This window comes from Zalophus californianus, chromosome 15, assembly GCF_009762305.2.
Source record: "Zalophus californianus isolate mZalCal1 chromosome 15, mZalCal1.pri.v2, whole genome shotgun sequence".
Classification (NCBI taxonomy): Eukaryota; Metazoa; Chordata; class Mammalia; order Carnivora; family Otariidae; genus Zalophus; species Zalophus californianus.
Genome location: NC_045609.1, coordinates 52,701,365 through 52,721,307, shown reverse-complemented (window position 1 = coordinate 52,721,307; position 19,943 = coordinate 52,701,365). Strand labels below are relative to the sequence as shown.

At 41.1% G+C, this 19,943-nt stretch overlaps 1 protein-coding gene across 3 annotated transcripts; it reads left to right on the top strand.

Moving 5' to 3' along the window:
• Positions 1 to 1,904: 1,904 nt before the first annotated feature.
• On the top strand, positions 1,905 to 19,520 carry PPP1R3C (protein phosphatase 1 regulatory subunit 3C). Of its 3 annotated transcripts, XM_027597011.2 has the most exons (3): positions 1,905 to 2,032; positions 10,727 to 10,827; positions 17,142 to 19,520. In XM_027597011.2, exon 3 carries the CDS (start codon positions 17,143 to 17,145, stop codon positions 18,079 to 18,081), a length of 939 nt encoding a protein of 312 aa, XP_027452812.1. In that variant the 5' UTR covers positions 1,905 to 2,032; positions 10,727 to 10,827; position 17,142; the 3' UTR covers positions 18,082 to 19,520. The 3 variants fall into 3 exon arrangements, with proteins under 3 accessions (XP_027452812.1, XP_027452811.1, XP_027452813.1); XM_027597010.2 differs by lacking the exons at positions 1,905 to 2,032; positions 10,727 to 10,827 and adding an exon at positions 14,621 to 15,157; XM_027597012.2 differs by lacking the exons at positions 1,905 to 2,032; positions 10,727 to 10,827 and adding an exon at positions 15,143 to 15,268.
• Positions 19,521 to 19,943: the final 423 nt, after the last annotated feature.

Below are 19,943 nucleotides of genomic sequence, written 5' to 3'. Positions count from 1 at the left end.
GCTTTAGTTTCATACTCTAAAGATGATATTAAAATTGGTTCTGGACTGTTAAAACAGGACTGTTATCAGGATCAAATAAAACAATTCAAGGGAGTGCTTAGCATACTGCCTGTCATTTAGTAAGTCATCAATAAAGTTAATTATTTTTATTTGAGAAACATTTTTAGATTGGAATCGACACAGGGATTTTGAAGTCATCTAGGCCTGGGTTCAAGTCCAACATGGTGTCACTGTGGGCACTTAATTTCTCTTGAGCCTCAGACTCCTTATCTGTAAAATGGGGTGAATGGCAGCCCCACTTCATAGGTAGGTGAATTATATGAGCTAATGCTGGTAACACAGTGCCTGAAAAGGAGTAAGTTCTTAGAGACTGTTCGCTGTAATTACTTATTATCTTTTGAGCTGGGCCTTGCCTTGGAGGATGGGTAGGATCTGGGTGAGAGCAAGAACATTCCAGAAAGAGTATACCAGGTGAAAGGTACATGGTGATTGGTAAGGAGGTCACTTCATCTGGGCCATAGAATGTGCATAAGGGGAAAAGGGGGTTCAGTGATCAGCGCTAGGTGGTCTTGGAAGCCAGAATGAGGAGTCTGGGGTCTATTCTCTAGTCAATGAGGCCATGCAGTCACATATACTATGTTAAAAATCTTGCTGGACTTTTGTTGTTCCTTATTTCTTCCTACTTCTGTGTCATAATCTCTGTAGCCAGTCTCAATTTATTCCACCATGGCCCATCATTTGCCATCTTCAGGCCTGCAACTGCCTCTTAACTAGCCTCCTTGCCTGTACTCTTGCAACTCTTCCTATCTGTTCTCTACACAGTAGTTGTTAGAATTTTTTAAAAATGCAAGCTTGATCACCTACCTCATCTGCTTAACTCCCCTGATGACTTTCCATGGCACTTAGGGTAAAACCTAAGGCCCTATCATAATTAAAAACCCTCTGTGTGATCTAGCCTCTCATTTGCCCTTTCTATCAGTCAGCATTCTGGTAGGAAACTAGCATAAATCAAAATGGGTAATTTGATGAGTATCTAATAAGGAGGCTATTTACATGGGTGTGTGGGGGGATTTGAAGAAACTAACAAGGGATAAACAAGAGATAGTACAGTCCTTTGGGGGCAATAACTCTGGGAATTGTTCCCCACCTCTAGCTCTGAAGGACAAGCAGATGGAGGCACTGCAGAGTCAATGGAATAGATCCATGGAGAGCATTGTCTGACAGAAATCATGGCTGTAGGTATAGAGGGTTGAAGCCAACCAACCACAGCCACCTATCAGGTGGAAGCTGGGGGAATACTTTGATTCATTCTCCTTCCACCCTCTACTTCTCTGCTAGTGCCTCTTGTTGACCAACCCAACCAAAAGTCAGAGGACGTGGGAGCCCACTGGTGCAGTCCATACAGGTAAGCTTTCCCAGGCAAAAAATAGGTTGTAAGAGTGTGGCAAGTGCCTCTGGAGGGCCCTTATATTTTTTCTAAAGTACAGTGTACCTTATATGCTGTTTTTTTCTGTCTCCTTGTGCCTGCCCCTTCACCTGGCCAATGCCCGCTCTTCCCTCTGCTCTCAGCCTGAGTATCAGTTGCCCAGGGAAGAATCTTCCCTTGACTTGTCCCAGGTTAAGTCATCTCCCTTTACCATATGCTTTCATGGCATCCTCCAGTTATCTTTTGATATTTCTATTAAAATTGCATAATAGTTAATTGTACAATTATTTGATTAATAATAGTTTTTCTGATAGACTGAGAACATAGGACCCAGCTGGTCTTTTTTTCTTATAGTATCTTCAGTCCTGAGTAAGTGAGCTCCATAGAAACCCCAACATTAATGAGCTAATGAGAACACAGAATATTTCAACAAGTATCTTTGGAGTGTCCACAGTGTTCTAGACATTGATAAGTGCGAGGGATACAGAGATGGATAACATTTGGTACCTGCCCTCCGGAGTTCATAGTCTACTAGGGGAACCAGTAATGTAAACAAATAAATAACCACCCAGGGACCTCCAGGGTTCAAAATTTCTTACTTAAAAGGTAAGTCTCTTATGTTACAAAAGCTATTCTAGTTGTCTAAAAAAATTTGTCTCTGGAACACAGAGCAGAGAACAAGGAATTCTGTTTCTGTCTCTAGGGTTGGGGGAAGTTTAACATTGGACATCTGATCTGGATCTTGAAGGATGGATAAGGTTTGGTCAGGTGAAGAGCTTCTGGGCAGAGGAAACAGAAAGAACAAACAGAGAATGTGGCACATTAAGGCAGAGACTTATGTGGCCTGTGTACTTCCCACAGTTATGTGAGTACAACAGTCAGAAGAATTTTCCAGGAGGTTTTAAAGTCAATGGTAACCTTATATAAGTAACATAGTGAAGGACAAAAGCAGGAGACACTGGAATGCAAAGGAGGAAGGAGACGTTTGGAACCCCATGAAGAAAAGGGCAAGTTGGACAACAGCCAGCAGTAGCAAGAGAATCAAAGGATGACAAATGGTTTTACAGATATTAAAAGAATTCCTGATGAGTTACTGCCTTAAAAAACTCAAGTGTACGTCTGTCCTGGTCCTGGTGGCTGACTTGTGATCTGAAAATTAATCTGCCCTGTCCAAGGATAATGTGTGCTTTCACTGAGGCTCCTGAGTCTGGGACATTGGGTGGTTTGGTTGGTACTGCTGTGTGGTACTTATGAAATAACTTTTCCCCGAGTGCCAACTTAATGGCACACCATCTTTCTTTCTTTTTTTGGTCAGCACTCCTCTCTAGGCTGTGTCTGAAAGCATCTGAGAGACATCTTCTGAAAGACAATTCATATTCTTGCCACCTGCTAATTCACCAAATTCACATTGTTTCAGTGTTATCTTCTTATTCTGTCTGTGGAGGATTCTGAAGCCAGCAACCATTTTTATTAATTAACATACTCAATTCACATAATGGGCATGTGGTGTTAGTGAGAAGTAGCAAGTGTTGGAGATACGCAGATGAGTAAGATGTTGTCCTTGCTCTCTAGAAGCTTACATCTAGCAGAGGAGACAAATGCAAAACAGATTTTTATGTTACCAAGAGACTAGATTTTAATCGTTCCCACCACAAAAAAGAAATAACAATTAGGTAATGTAATGTGATGTGGTAGCTAATGTTACTGTGGTAATTAATCATATTGCAATATATGAATGTATCAAATCAAAACACTGTATACCTTAAACTTATACAACTGACACTCATATGTCAATTATATCTCAATATAAGTAAATTAAAAAAGAAGAAAATTAATTACAAGCAAAAGAAAAAAGAAAAGAAAAACTTGGTCAGCTTTATCAGATATTTTGCTATAGGGTTCAGAATTTCTTTTTTTTTTTAAGATTTTATTTATTTGAGAGAGAGAGAGCATGAGCTGGGGGAGAGGCAAATGGAGAGGGAGAGGTGGACTCCCCGATGAGCAGGGAGCCTGACCTGGGGCTCAATCCCAGGACTCTGGGATAATGACCTGAGCCGAAGGCAGACACTTATCTGACTGAGCCACCCAGGCACCTCCAGGGTTCAAAATTTCTTACCTTTTAAAAGTCTCCAAGCAAATATTCCTCTTTTAAAAAATAATTGTGAGATCTGGAACTTTTCTCCTTCTCAAAATAACCACCAGAGTTCTCATCAGATAATTCTTCCTTATTCTTCTACAGACTTATTTGTGGTAGGCAACATTTGTCATCTTAGATGAATAAAAAAAAATTGAGAAATGTCATTACTCCACTACCTTTTTAAAAAGAATGAAATCTATCTTCTCTTTTTGATTTTTACACGATAGGCAACTGTTAATATTCTAAGGATAATACCACTTAAAAAATAAAACACTGTCAAAATAATGAAGACAATTTAGAGATCTCTTTCCATAGCATATTGCAGAACAAAAACAAAAACAAACAACCAAACAGATTTTTATAAAAGAAGACAGGAAGTGAAATGCTGAAGATAACCCCAGGGTCTTAAAAAACACAAGGTTGGAGAGGAGGGCATGGAAGGTACTGCTGGGAAATGACATCTGAGCTGGACCTCAGAAGAGGAATCGACATTTGTCAAGCAAAGGTGAATGGAACAAGAGCACTCCAGGCAGAGGGACAGTGTAAGAGCACACATAGGTTTAGGGAATGACAAATGGGGGCTGTGAATGTCAGCAGTTTGTTTATTTTGGTAGATTTAGATTATAGGCAGCCACTGCAGGATTTTGTGATTAGAGCTACATTTTAGATAGCCTGTTGGATGTGAGAAAGATGTGTCTGAATGACACAATACAGGGTGGGAAAGGCAGGTGAGAAGGCTAATTATGACGACTCAGGTAAGAAATGGTGAGTGGCTAAGGAGTGAAGAAGAAGGCATCCAAAAGAGTACTCAAGTTCAGATCCTAGTTGAATGTGAACAAACCAGCTAATTACTCAGATGAGGTGTTGGCACATGAGGTCAGACCTTGGCATCAATGCCTGCATCCACCACTTAATAGTTGCAAACCCTGTTAGAGTCATTCAGCCTTAGTGAGTCTCAGTTTCTATCTGTAAGATGGAATAATGAGAGTGGCTTCACAGGGTTTTACTGAGAATTAAATAAATAAAAGATATGAGGCATTTATAAAGTTAAAGGACTAGTCACATGTAAATGTTATTGCTCAAATGCTGCCCCTGTGATCTTTACCAATCAAATCTTGCACTTCTGTTTGTAGTTTGCAAAATAAGAACCTCTTTCAATATTAACCATGGAGAAGACTAACTCCATGAATAGTGTAAAAACTTTGGATTTGGGGGCGAAGCAGGATAGAAGACATGAGAAAATGATACTTAATCATTGTCCTGTTTTAAGCAATAGTCCTCAGTTCTTTTTAATTTAATAGCACTTGATTTAAAAGAAGCATTCTAATAATATTGTAGCTGGTGACTGTCATAAAATATGGGGAAGGACTTAATAGTGCTGGATACATGGTTTGTTCTTATACTATTAATTTTATTTCTTCAATCTTTTCTTCAGAAAGAAAAAGAAAACCTCTTCTAATCACTAATGGAGCTCTAAAACTCTGTAACAGTGAAAGCTCAATGTATACAAGAAAGCAAGACCTAATGCTTTTTTGCTCAACGTTAGCACTTTCCACTACACGAGAGGGTTTTTGATAGGAAAAGTGAAGGAATTTTGAAGTATTTTGTCTTCCTATTGGTGGTGTCAAATAACTGTCAATTCTACCATGTGACTTAAAAGTTTAACAGTTGTTCATTTTAAAAAATTTAATACCTTACTCATAGAGTAAACAAGGCTTGGAGAAAGTGGGCTTTGAAATGTATTTTTAAAGTTGTGGCTGACATTCTAGAGGATTTACTATATTTCAGACAAAATATTAAAGCCCCAGTGAGAACAGCTGACTCATTGGGATCTGGGAAATTGTTTGCTCTTCCCAACTCCTCCTCCCTCCCCAGTTGGAACTTTTCACTACTTCCTAGGCATGTAGCAGCTAAACAAAAATAAGTCTTGGATACACACAAAGCCATAGCTTAGGCCAGATCTACTTTGACTCTACATGGGTAAGGGAGATGCTACAGCATTCTAGTTTAATAAAAGGGTATAAAGAGTTTTGAACATCTACTGGAGCCAGTAGTTATTAAGAGTTATGTCCAGAGTTGGCGGGGGTGGGGTACTGTGATGTGTTTGTGTGTATGTGTTGGGGGGTGGATGGCAAGAGGAGATGTTTTATTTTGTCACGTAAGAAAGGAAGTATTGTGGTATCTTATAAATCAGGGATCTGTTCTCAGTTTGAATTCCTTCTGTCAAAGGTACTTTTAAACTCCAATAACCACAATTCATAGCTGAATCCAGACACTAGATGACAGAGCAGAAAAATATCTGTCCCTAGACAAAATGAACCTGGTGAGTAAAGTGTGGTTAGACAGAGAGCTGCTGCATCCCACAGGCTTTTGAGTTTGCAAGCAAAGAATTAGAATGCAATGTCACAATGATTCAGAATGCTAAGATTTTGCAAAATATGGAACTGAAACTGGAGGTTGCACACCCCAGCCCAGACAGAGCAATGAGAACATGTACAGAGCATCAGACCCACCCACCACAGATGAACCCAGTCAGCCATGACCACGAAGGGACTTCTTCAGCTTTTTAGAAAGGAGGAACTAGAGATAGGGAAGAATAGAACTTAGGAGTATACATTGTATCATTTCCCTCATACTCAAGGGATTGAGTCCTTGCCCCCGTGCTTTCCTATAAGCCCCGAGTCCTACAAGCCCCGAGTTAAAAAGAAAATTCTCCAAGTCACAAAAATGACAGTGCCCAGAGCAAGTTAGTCCCCTTGCAAAATTCCCTTTGCCACTGCCTTATTTGCGCATGTTGCTGTGTTGTCAAAGCACTCAGTCCTCCTCCATAGAGGCATGAACTAAATAAATTTCTAGTATACATCCTTCCATTTTGCCCCCAAAATCCAGCTGCCCATTTATTGAATAATCAATTCTTCCTCTCTCTTTATTAGATATGCCCACCTGTATCATATATTAAATTCTCATATATAAGTAGGTCTATCATGGACTCTTTATCTCACTGATCTGAAACTTTTTTTCCATATGCCCAATGATTTACTTTTTATTTTCTTATTGAAGTGTAATTGACATAAAACATTATATTAGTTTCAGGTGTACAACATAATGATTTGATATTTGTATATATTGTAAAATGATCACAGTAAGTCTAGTTAACATCCATCACCATGCATAGTTACAGATATTTTTTTCTTCTGATGAGAACTTTTAATATTTACTCTCAGAAACTTCAAAAATACACAATAGAGTATTATTAACTATAGTTACCATATGTACACTACAACCCCATGACTTATTTTTGTAACTGGAAGCTTGTAGCTTTTGACCATCTTCACCTATTTCTCCCATCCCCCATGCCTCACTTTGGAAACCACCAATTTGTTCTTTGTATCTATGAGCTTCATTTTTCCCTCTTTTGTTCTTTTTTTTGATTCAACATATAAGCAAGATCATCCAGTATTTGTCTTTCTTTGTCTGACTTACTGACTTATTTCACTTAACGTAACACCCTCAAGGTCCATCCATGTTGTCACAAATGACAGGATTTCCTTCTTTTTTAATGGCTCAATAATACTGCATTGTGTGTGTGTGTGTGTGTGTGTGTGTGTGTGTGTGTGTGTGTGTGTGTACAACTTAGCCATCTTTATTTATCTGCACCTTGGTTGTTCCCTTATCTTGGCTATTGTAAATACTGCTGCAATGAACATGGGGTTGGGGTGCAGATATCTTTTCGAGTTAGTGTTTTCATTTTCTTCATATAAATACACAGAAGCAGAATTGCTGGATTATATGGTAGTTCTATTTTTAATTTTTTTTAAAGATTTTATATTTTATTTGAGAGAGAGAGAGAACGAGTGGGGAGAAGAGGGAGAAGCAGGCTCCCTGCTGAGCAAGGAGCCCGATGCGGGGCTTGATCCCAGGACCCTGGGATCATGACGTAGGCCGAAGGCAGCAGCCTAACCGACTGAGCCACCCAGGCACCCCTCTATTTTTAAATTTTTGAGGAACTTCCACACTGTTTTCTGGAGTGGCTGCATCAATTTACATTCCCATCAACAGTGCACAAGAGTTCCCTTTTCTTCCCATCCTCAGCAGTACGTGTGAGCTGGTATCTCATTGTGGTTTTGATTTGCATTTCCCTGATGATGAGTGATAGTGAACACTTTCTCACGTACCTTTTGGCCATTTGTATGTCCTCTGTGCAAAAATGTCTCTTCATATCCTCAGCCCATTTTTAAGTGTTTTTGTTGTTTTGTTTCGTTTTTAACAATTGATTTGTATGAGTTTTCATGCATTTTGGATATTAACCCCTTATATATATCACACTTGCAAATATTTCCTCTCATTTGGTAGGTTGCCTTTTCATTGTGCTGGTTTCCTTTGCTGTGCGGAAGCTTTTTAGTTTGGTGTCATCTCACTTGTTTATTTTCGTTTCTTGCCTTTGCTTTTTCTATCAAATCCAAAACCAAAAATCATTTCCAAGACTGATGTCAGGAGGCTTACTACGTTTCCTTTGGTTTTATGGTTTCAGGTCTTACATTCACAGCTTTAATCAATTTTGAGTTAATTTTTGTCCATGGTGTAAGGTAGTGGTCCAGTTCATTCTTTTACACGTGACTGTTCAGTTTTCCCAACACCATTTATTATAGACACTGTCCTTTCCCCATTATGTATTCTTGGCTTGTCATAAATTAATTGGCTATATATATATATATATATATATATATATATATGCCTTTATTTCTTGTCTCTCTATTCTGTTCTGTTGATCCATGTGTCTGTTTTTATGCCAGTACCATACTGTTTTGATTACTATATTATAATGTAGTTTGAAATCAGTGAGTGTGATGCCTCCAGCTTTGTTCTCCTTTTTTAAAAGATTTTACTTATTTATTTGTCAGAGAGAGAGCGCACACGGGGGAACAGCAGGCAGAGGGAGAAGCAGGCTCCCCGCGGAGCAGGGAGCCCCATGAGGGGCTCGATCCCAGAACCCTGGGATCATGACCTGAGCTGAAGGCAGATGCTTAACTGACTGAGCCACTCAGGTGTCCTGTTCTTCTTTCTCAAGATTACTTTGGCTATTTGCTTTTTTTTTTTTTTTTTTGTGGTTTAACACTAATTTTAGAAGTATCCTATTTCTGTGAGAAATACCATTGGAATTTTGATAGGGGTTGTATTGAATCTGTAGGTTGCTTTGGGTAGTATGAACATTTTAACAAAATTAATTCTTCCAGTCCATGAGCACAGGATATCTTTCCACTTTTTTGTGTCTTCTTCAATTTCTTTCATCAATGTCTTAGAGTTTTCACTGAACAGGTCTTTCATTCCTCTGGTTAAAGTTATTCTCAGGTATTTTATTCTTATTATTCTTTTTATTCTTGTAATTATAAATGGGATTGCTTTCTTAATTTCTTTTTCTTATAGTTTATTAGTGTATAGAAATGCAATGGATTTTTGAATATTGATTTTGTGCCCCGCAACTTTACTGAATTCATTTATTAGTTCTAGCAGTTTTTTTTTGATCTTTAGGGCTTTCTACATATAATATCATGTCATCTGCAAATAGTGACAGCTTTATTTCTTCCTTTTTTGATCTGGATAGCCTCTATTTTGATCTAATTATTCATGCACCGATATCAAATTTAAAAAACACCGTATATTTATAATAAATTTTTAGCTGATAGAGCTAGTACGTCCTCATTATTATGATTTTTTTCAGAATATTCCTTTTCATTTTGGTGTTTTTTATGTTGATGTTTCCTATTTATTTTTTAAAAATTTTTATTGTTATGTTAATCACCATACATTACATCATTAGTTTTTGATGTAGTGTTCCATGATTCATTGTTTGCATGTAATACCCAGTGCTCCACGCAGAACGTGCCCTCTTTAATACCCATCACCAGGCTAACCCATCCTCCCACCCCCCCTCCCCTCTAGAACCCTCAGTTTGTTTTTCAGAGTCCATCGTCTCTCATGGTTGGTCTCCCCCTCCGATTTCCCCCCCTTCATTCTTTCCCTCCTGCTACCTTCTTTTTTTTTTTTTTTAACATATGTTGTATTATTTGTTTCAGAGGTACAGATCTGTGATTCAACAGTCCTGCACAATTCACAGCGCTCACCATAGCACATACCTTCCCCAATGTCTATCACCCAGCCACCCCATCCCTCCCACCCCCCACCACTCCAGCAACCCTCAGTTTGTTTCCTGAGATTAAGAATTCTTCATATCAGTGAGGTCATATGATACTGATGTTTCCTATTTAGTACATTTTGGCTAGTTCCTATCCACCCCCTGCACAACTATCCCCTCTCTCATCTTCCATAATATCCATATTCAAGCCTTTTAAAATACCCTTCAGTGGTGGCTTAAAGATTTTTTCCCCATAGGTCCTTTCTAACATATTTTCCTTCACCGTAATCCTTCAGTGAATATGGAGAACCTGAAGCAACCTGGAGATGTAACTACCTACAAAAGAGCATGATTTCTTCTTTATGGCCAGATTTCATTCTTTGCTCATTTCCTTGTTCTGCACTCAGATCTCTAATTTTTTTTTCAAGACAGTTCAGGGGATTTTCTTTTTCTTATAACAGTTAAGGTTCTCTTTCCTTTGGCCCTTCCCCCAATACCCTCCTCCCCCGCCCCTCCCTGCAGCTAGAATCCTCACTTCTAGCCAGATTGCTCTCCCTGCAGTCACCCTACATGTCCTGGTCCTCTTTGGCTATCCTAGCTCCCAGAGGGCTCTCCTTTCTCTCAAGTTCTGATGGACATATAGCAAAAGTATATAATGTTCATATAACCCCTTTTCCACTTAGCCAACCTGGTATGGTTACTGGTCTTTTTTACCTCTATGTCTTTCTTCCCAACAGATTACTAGAGAGGCCAAGTGTATTATCTTATTTGTTCCCCTCTTCTTCTTCACCCCACCAGAGATACCACACAAGTCTGAGGTGGTGTTCTGCACTTTAACCATTTTAACCACTGTTTCTTTAATCACCGTTACTGTTGGCAACAATTATGCCTTCACACCTGCACCCAGATTGTTCTCTCACAGGGATGTTTTAAACGTGGGGTATGAGGTGAACCCAGTTTAGAGGTTTATTGAGTGTTGACTCCTCTTTGGAGAGAGCCTGTTTTCCTGATTTCTATTTTAAAACTTTAGAGAGATGGCTTTCATGGCATCAGTCAGCACCAGGGGGCAGGAGAGAAAGCAGCATGAATGGAAACAAGCACAAACTCAAAAGGACTGTGTGAGTAAACGGCGTAAGTATGTGAAAGCCTCCAACATAGTTCTTGGTACCTAGTAGGTAGGCTATATATGCTAGTTGAATCTGAAAGTTTTTTTTCTTTTTAAAGATTTTATTTATTTATTTGTCAGAGCACAAGCAGGGGAAGCCACAGGCAGAGCAGGCGGAGGGAGAAGCAGGCTCCCTGCTGAGCAGGGAGCCTGATGCGGGGCTCCATCCCAGGACCCTGGTACCATGACCTGAGCCGAAGGCAGATGCTTAACTGACTGAGCCACCCAGGTGTCCCAAATCTGAAAGTTTTAAAATCCTTTAAAAATGATTTCTTAGTAAAGAAAAGGAATGGCCTTGGGTGTCCTAACCCAGGCCCCGGGGGGCCAACTCAACAGCCAGTAGGAAGCTGCAAAACTAACTCTGGGACAGGATCTTACTGTCTACACCCCTCATAATATCCAAGGCCTCCTATCAACTGATAGTAGTCACTGGCTCACGGATGGCCACCTTCTGTGGTACCAGGTACTCTTCCTGGAAGGCCCAGTTATGCAAATAAAAACTTGCTCTACTTTAAATACCTCCATCTTCCTTCAGGAAGAAGGCACAGGGCCAGAGCATGACTGTCAACAAATCATAACCCAAACCTATGCTGCCCGGGAGGATCCAGAACGGACTTTATTTTCTGATAGGAGCTCGTTTGTTGAACAGGGCACCAGAAAGACTGGATATGCTGTGGTCTCTTTATATGAAACAATAGAGAGTAACCCCTCCCACCTGGGTCAAGCACCAAAGTGGCCGAGCTGAGGGTCCTCACCTGAGCTTTAGAGCTCAGTAAGGGCAAAAGAATCAATATATATACTGACTCCAAATATGCCTTCCTGGTTTTACATGCCCATGGTACAATATGGAAAGAGACATTTTCTAACTGCTTCAGGTTCTCCAATCAAGTATAAATCACGCGGCATCTACAAGCCATACATCAACCCCCAGAAGTAGCAGTTATACATTGCAAGAGGCACCAAAAAGGAACGGATGAAGTATCTGAAGGGAATAGATTGGGAGATTCTGCAACAAAATCAGCCACCAGGTCAACTACCCCTATGGTTGCCCCCCTAGTCTGGGATGGCTCCATAACCCAGGAAAGATCCCACTCTTCAGCTGAGGAAAGACAATGGGCAACAGAACAGGGATATACTAGTCTTGAAGCACCTTTCGCCTGCCCTCTCCTCACAGTATGTGGAGAGTTCACTCAAACATCCTCTGTCTCTTGCTGGACTCCTGGCTGTACTCGGGCTTGTATTGTGCTTTGGGCCTTGCCTCCTAAATACCCTAACCCACTTTATATCTTCCAGAATAAAGGTCATCAAACTCCAAATGGTGGTGGTTTAGATGGAGCCTCACGTGGAAGTGAAACCAGACATCTACAGGGGACCCCTTGATAGAACAGGATGAGAGGAACCCTGACTGCTGCCCCATCCAACACCTCTGACCAGCAGGAAGTAGCTACGATTGGTTGTCACCCTTTTCCTCTAACAGCAGTTAGGGTTACCTCTTCAGAGGGGGGAATGATGAAAGATAGTTGGAAGGCAGGCAGGGAGGGACAAGCCCCCCCTCAAGGGGAAACCACCCTTAAGAGGATTTTATACCACCCTAGAAGGAGTCCTCCACCCTTTCCCGTATGATAGATAGGTGACAAATCTGATTGGATGACACGCGCAGGGAGGGTTAGTCAGATTAAAACAGCCCACCAACAAGTCCATAAAACCCCCTAGTCTTAGAAACTCCAGTTGGAACCCCTTCGGGTCCCCTCTCTCCTCAGGAGCTTTGTACTATCACTTTGCTATTGCTCAATGAACCTTGCTTTGCTGCCCACCAAAAAGAAAAGAAAAAGATTTCTCGGTTACAGAGGAAGTCCCTGTTCGTTGTAGAAAAATTAAAAAATACAAAGAAGTAAAATGGCAAACAAATTTTTAGTTACTCATAATCTCACCATCCAAAAATAAGCACTATTAACATTTTGGTAGAGCTTATTCTATTTTCTATGCATGCACATTTTTCCTCTAAAATGGGATCACAATACAATCTTATTATTTTATGTTTCTCCATAACTTGAATTGGTAATATCCACTTTTTTAGTTCAACATGTGATCATGAATAGAGTCAAAAACTCCACCCAGTGTTCTTTCTAGTTTTGGCTCTGACCTAACCAGTCCCTGGCAAGCAGCTCAGCTTCTCTGAGTTTTAGATTCTTTGTGAAAAAAAAGACTTTGAAGCCAGTGATACCTAAGGCACCTTCCACCCCTATCATTCTAATTGTTGATGGGTAATTAAAGGAAGACAATATGGTACAATGGTTGTCGCTCTGGCATCAGCCAGGTTTTAATCCCAGCTCCTTTTATGAGATCCTGAGCAGATTTCTTGACCTCTCAGTGCCTCAGTTTCCTTATCTCTAAAATGGGATTAATAATAGTACACACCACCTAGGGTTGTTCTGAAAAAACAAATAGGTAAGACACATACAACTCTTAGAATAGTGTTTGGCACATAGTAAAGGCCCAATAAGCAGTAGCTATTTATCAGTATAATAGCTCAGGCACTGGCCACCTGTGGTAAAGGAATAATAACTAAAACTGAGGGACAGAGTACTGATTTGAGAACCACCAGGGGTTGAACACATGCACTGGACACCGTGCTAAGTTTTCTCATCAGCACAGTTTTATGTAATCCTCAGAACAATTTCACTTTCTCCACTTTAACTGTGAGGACGTTGAGGCTAGAACTTGCTTAGATTCATGTAGCTTGTTTAAGTGTCAAACCCAGAGACTATGTCACTTTCAGCCAGTTTTGGTTGGGCTGAGGGGCTAGAAGATCTACTACTAGTTGGATCTTTCCTTTCAAAAATCAAACCCAAGCATTAAGTACCTTCCCTGGTGATACTCAGCATGGGTGTCTTTCTCTTTAGTAACTGTATTTTAAAAATTCCAGTGTTTGAGAGTAACTTAAAAGACATAGGGATTTTTTTTTTTACATTTTACATTGTACATTTTGTACATTTTAATTGACTAGTGGATACCGAAGTTAACAGAGGAGAGCTAGGACGTGGGTTTTAGAAAAATAATTTATACTCGACTTAGAAATTTATGGTTGTAACTGATGGTCTAAAAACTCCCCAAACTAAACAAAGTAAGGAGACCTCAGCAAAAGTAACTGGTTTGGGAGAGTCATTAAATTTACAGGGAGATATTTTAACATTTTGGTTTCCACCTTACTGCCAAAGGACGTCAGAACTGAGCTGAGGGATTTGGATTGACCACTGGCTCTATGACTGACCATCCACGTGAGCAAAAAAGGCCATTTCATTTCTGGCTTTAGTTTTCTCTTCCAAGGAGAAAAACTGAAAAATAGATCGAAATACAAAGCGTCTTTTAATCAAATGCCACATCACCCGTCTAAGGGTCTAGCATGCTTTATTAACATGTTAGAGAACTTGGTAACTCTGTGATGCATTTTTGGATTCACCCTAATTAAAAAATATGCAGCCAGAGGCACCTGGGTGGCTCAGTGGTTAAGCGTCTGCCCTCGGCTCAGGTCCTGATCCCAGAGTCCTGGAATCGAGCCCCGCATTGGGCTCCGAGTTCAGAGGGAAGTCTGCTTCTCCCTCTTCCATTCCCTTGCTTGTGTTCCTTCTCTGCTGTCTCTCTGTCAAATAAATAAATAAATAAATAAATCTTTAAAAAAAATATGCAGCCAACCTCTGATTGCTTAGGCTAAGGCGATGGAGAAGATGAGTGGATGCATCAAGCAGTGAACGATATAAACATTTCGAATATGATATACATTTGGAAGGACCCACAACTCTCTGCTCTTCGGTTTAACTGTGTACAGACGCCTCAAGACGCAAAAGGCATCTCCTTTCCTGTAGCCCCACTGAGCTGGCACCCAGCCCGGGCGAGCTCTGCTGCTCTCTCTCCTGGCCTGCAGCCGCTACGTGCTTCGCGATGCGGCCTCCACGCCCCCGTCGCCCAGGGTTCGCGTTACGAAGCTCCGACCAGCTGCTGGCCGAGTCCGGGAGCACTCCCCGGCGCACCACAGAGGTCACGTTCCCCGGGCGAGGGCTCGCGCCCTAGCCGGGCGCTGGTTGGTCGCGCCGCGGGGCCAGCAGCCCGGTGATTGGTCCGAGAGACTGGTTCACGTGGTCCGGGGCAGATAACCGGCCTCTCCCGCACGGCACCAGCAATCGGCTGGAGCTCCAGCCGAACCAGGCCGGCGGGAATCCCGGTGCGAACTCGCGCAAACAACCGAGAGCCGGCTCTCAACGGTCCGCCGCCGCCTCTCTGCCTAATGAGCTGCACCAGGTAGGTTCACCGCAGACTCCCCGCCCCAGAGCAGAGGGGAGCGCACAACTGCAGGGAGATTGGGTGGCGTGGTCCTTCGGGCATCACTGCAAATGGAGACCCCGGAGGACGGTAAGCTGGCTGACTGCAGAATTGAATCTGGTCCCGGGGAAGCCTCGGATTGTGGAGATTTGCTCTGCGCTTCTTAGCCACAGTTTATTTTGGTAATTAGCATCCCAAACCAGAAACTCTTGAACGTGAGTCAGCTTTAGTTCTGATTCCCTCTTGGATTCCGACTGTTTTCTCTTGATCCACACAAATGTCCCAAGAACTGGGGCAGCTTGTGGGAACAGCACCTTGACCTTGCTGGTTGGGTAGTTTAGCCTGGGGGAAAAACTGCAGTACGGTGTTCTGCATTCTTTTGCCCTCCTGCACCTTTCTTATCACGGTTTGCCATAGTAAACTCAGTCGTGAAGTTTGAGCAAATGATGATTTTTTAACTCTTGGCCGGGACTTAAAATTCCAGGGAAACTGCCAGATCCTTAAACTGTCTTTCTGTAAGTGCAAAAAGTAAAAATGCAAAACAAAACCACAAAACAAAAAAACCTTCCATAAAACTACTTTAAATAGCTTCTCCAGACATGACTGACTTAGCAGAAGACTTCTCTAAAAATCCTGCCTGTTAACTATTATTAGATTCACAAATATAGCTGTAGCTTTCATTTGTTTGTTCTAAGTTTGTAGGCCTCCCAGAAAAATCCCCGGACTAATAAAGTAAATTCTGTGAACGTTCTTGTATTACCTGTTTTGTGTGGTGATGACCATTTATTTGCCTATGTGCTTAGAGCTGCTGTGAAGTTACTGAAGACAGATTGAAAAATGTCATGTACAGTATACACATACCTCCTATCTGCACGGAGAGGATGGGAGAAAAATCCATAAGCTTGGGAATATGTATAGAGGGCTAAAGGCCAGGAAAAAAACCTGATGGACACTTCTGAATTTAATACTGCTGAGCATAGTTATATTTAAATTTTTAAATAGTTATTACTATCTTCCTAGTTATAAATATCCATTGCCAAACATTAGAAAATACCAAAAAAGTACAAAGACAAAAATAGATCATGAATGATCCTACTGCCCAGAGATAAGTAACTTCTTGGTGTATTTCCTATTAAGTGTTTCATAAATTCATATATACAATATATATTAAAAACAATTTTCAGGTAATCAGCTTTTTCCACCTAAATGTGTGTCATGAATATTTTTCTGTAAGTGCATGAACTGGTGACATGCATTTCAGTTGGTTATTTGTGAAAAATGAGGACGAACACAATAAAGTGCAAAGCTAATCCTCTGACTTCATTCTTTCCAGCTCTCTCACTCTCAAAACTGTTCCATGAGAGTTTTATTGATATTTTTTTTCTTTTTCAAGTGGATTACCTTTCCAGAGAAGTGTAATCAATTTAACAGCAAAATCAGCAGAGCATCCAGAGGGAGCACAGAGTCTGGAATCATGGTTCTGGAACCTGTCTGGTCATTAGAATCACCTGGGAAGCCCCTGTCCCCAGCCCCCAGAGGTTCTGCCTCAGTGGCTTTAAGTCCCAGGAATTGGCTTTAAAGAAGAATAAAGAAAACCAACTCTCCAGGTCATTGTGACTAGACAGGTGTGAGAACCACTGGCTCAGAACAGAGCAAATGATTCTTAGAGCTGTATTAGAGATGATCACATCCAGCCCTTTTATTTCTCAGATGGGGATACTGAGACCCCCAAGTGTCTTAAGCAGTTAACCCATGGCCTTGTAGTCTGTTAAGGGCATAGCGAGACACAGGATGCAAATCTGATCGTCTAATACTGCTTTCTTTTACTATATATGAAAACACATCCCTGATGCTTACTGTGCTAGTTATAGTTAAGTCAATACAAAAATAGTACATGTATATTTGGAACCTGGGGAAGAGCATTCCAGGTCCAGGTGATAACCCCTCTTCTTTTGTATTCCAGAATGATCCAGGTTTTAGATCCGAGGCCTTTGACAAGTTCAGTCATGCCAGTGGATGTGGCCATGAGGCTCTGCTTGGCTCATTCGCCACCTCTGAAGAGTTTCCTGGGCCCTTATGATGACCTCCAACGAAGAAATTTTGTGAACAAATTAAAGCCTCTGAAACCGTGTCTCAATAGAAAACAGGAAGCCAAATCACCGAATGAGTGGAAGCATTCACACGACCAAGCCAAGAAGCGGGTTGTGTTTGCTGACTCCAAGGGGCTGTCTCTCACCGCCATCCACGTCTTCTCGGACCTCCCAGAAGAACCAGTGTGGGATCTCCAGTTTGACCTCTTGGACCTTAATGATATCTCCTCTGGCTTAAAACTCCATGAGGAGAAAAACTTGATTTTAGATTTTCCCCAGCCTTCAACTGATTACTTAAGTTTTCGGAACCACTTTCAGAAGAATTTTGTCTGTCTGGAGAACTGCTCTTTGCAAGAGCGAACATTGACTGGAACTGTGAAAGTGAAAAACATGAGCTTTGAGAAGAAGGTTCAGATTCGTATCACTTTTGATACCTGGAAAAGCTACACTGATGTGGACTGTGTCTATATGAAAAATGTGTATGGTGGCTCAGATAGTGACACCTTCTCATTTGCCATTGACTTACCCTCTGTCATTCCAACAGAGGAGAAAATTGAGTTTTGCATTTCTTACCATGCTAATGGGCAGGTCTTCTGGGACAACAACGAGGGTCAGAATTACAGAATTGTCCATGTGCAATGGAAACCTGATGGAGTGCAGACACAGACAGCATCTCAGGACTGTGCATTCCACCAGGTGCCCCCCAAGACTGAGTCAGAGTCATCCATCTTTGGCAGTCCAAGGCTGGCCAGTGGGCTTTTCCCAGAATGGCAGAGTTGGGGGAGAATGGAGAACTTGGCCTCTTATCGATGATTAAGTAACCTAGGGACTGGTTTTGATCTGCCATATTTCCAATGTAATTCTAGGTCTGTATTGCTCAATATTAGGAAGTTTTTGCTACTTTCCTTCATTAAGTGTAGTTTTGAGCTTTTGAGACCTGGCTACAAAAAGATAGCCACTTGAGAATTTATTGTTGAGGTCTATACGATGATACTGCCCAATTTTGCTTTGGAGGATCAAGTAACAGCCTGGAACCCTCTTTTTGTAAAAAAAAATAATAATAATAATACTGTTTCAAGGCCCTTTCTCCTTCCCTCTCAATTCACTAGCTTTCACGTTGGGCAAGGAAAGGTTGAGAAAGGACAGTTGATGGTGATGGCAAGCTGTTTTAATGGTATGAGGAATGTCTGAAAAGTGCACACAAAGGGCTCCGCAGCTCAAGTTAGAGTAGGAGCAGTCTGATACTTCGCTGTTGGTGAGAAAATGTAAGGTTACTTTGTGTTTTTAAGTTGGTTTTACAGTTCTCTCCTAAGGAAATCATTTGTGTGGGGGGGAGGGAAGATTCCATTTTATATATTTTTGTGGAGAGAACCCAAACTTTAGAGGTGTTGGGTGGTATTGGGGAAAGGTGAATTATAACTCTGGAGAATCAAGATTTTAAATGAGGCCTTTCTTTTCAAACATTTATGAAAAAGCATGATTTGGGGATAGTTTAAGCAAATCTGGCTTTGCAGTCCTCCTAAGTGATCTTGTTTGTGATCAAGGCGTCATGCTCAGGGACTCAGTACAAAGATTGCTCTTTGCAAGTGCCTTGATTAAGCCAGAATATCGTGTTGTTCCCAAATATCTGAAGGGTCATATGGTAACTCATGAGTGTTTGACTTTATAAGAAGGTCCACTCTGTATACTGGCATCCCTTTTGTAATACTGTTGTATCTTTGAGAGTGTTGCCAGTGTACACAACTTGCATCCTTCATATTGAAGGTGACTTATTTTTCTGCCATACTTTTTTAGATGTGATGTTGGAAGTGAGGACTGACACGGATTCTCAATTCAAGAATCCAGTACCTTGCACATAGAGGCAGCAATCTATTTTGTGCCTGTATTTGTCTTGTTTTAAGTCTTTCTACCAACTTCTTTGAAGTAAAAATATTTTTTTAATAGATGTGAATTGTTTGGATGTATTGTAATATAATATTTTGGGTTGTGCATAAATCCACTCTATAAGATATTAAGAACAGGAACCCTTGAATGTTTGCTTCTATCATTGTGCACATCCATTGAGAAGTGTTCAGAGAATGCAGTTAATTCTAACAAGTGTGATCTGCCATGCTGGAAAAGTACTATTGGAATAACTATGACAGTGTTTGAGCTTTAGCTAGCACCAACAATTTTTCTACTCTAAATATTTCACTCTCCTATAGCTATCCTTTGTGAACTTCTCACTTTAAGAATAAAAGTGTTTGATACAAGACCTGAGTTATGTTTCCTTTCTCAAAGCCACAGTCAAATAAACCATCAACTGAGATTCTCCTGTTTTAAGAACAACTGAGCAAAGATAGTTTGGACCAGGAACTGGATTCACCTGAGGGTATTCACATGGTTCCAGTCTCAATAGTGAGGACACTTCCTACTGCCTGACCACTAGGGCTAGGGTCCAGGAACAGTGACTTGAGCTGCTGTGACTGTCCCCCTGATTATCCCCATTTGTACTTAATGCTCATCATGTATACTCTCTGCTGGGTCAGGGTTCTCTTGGGGGCCACTCATCAGCTTTAAAATCGGGGAGGAGATTGTGTGGGAAGAGCTGGAATGGGCTTCTACCCCAGCACCTTCCTGAAGGGGCAAAGATTGGAGCCGCACAGAGGGCATAAGGAGGGGGCAATGGGCACCAG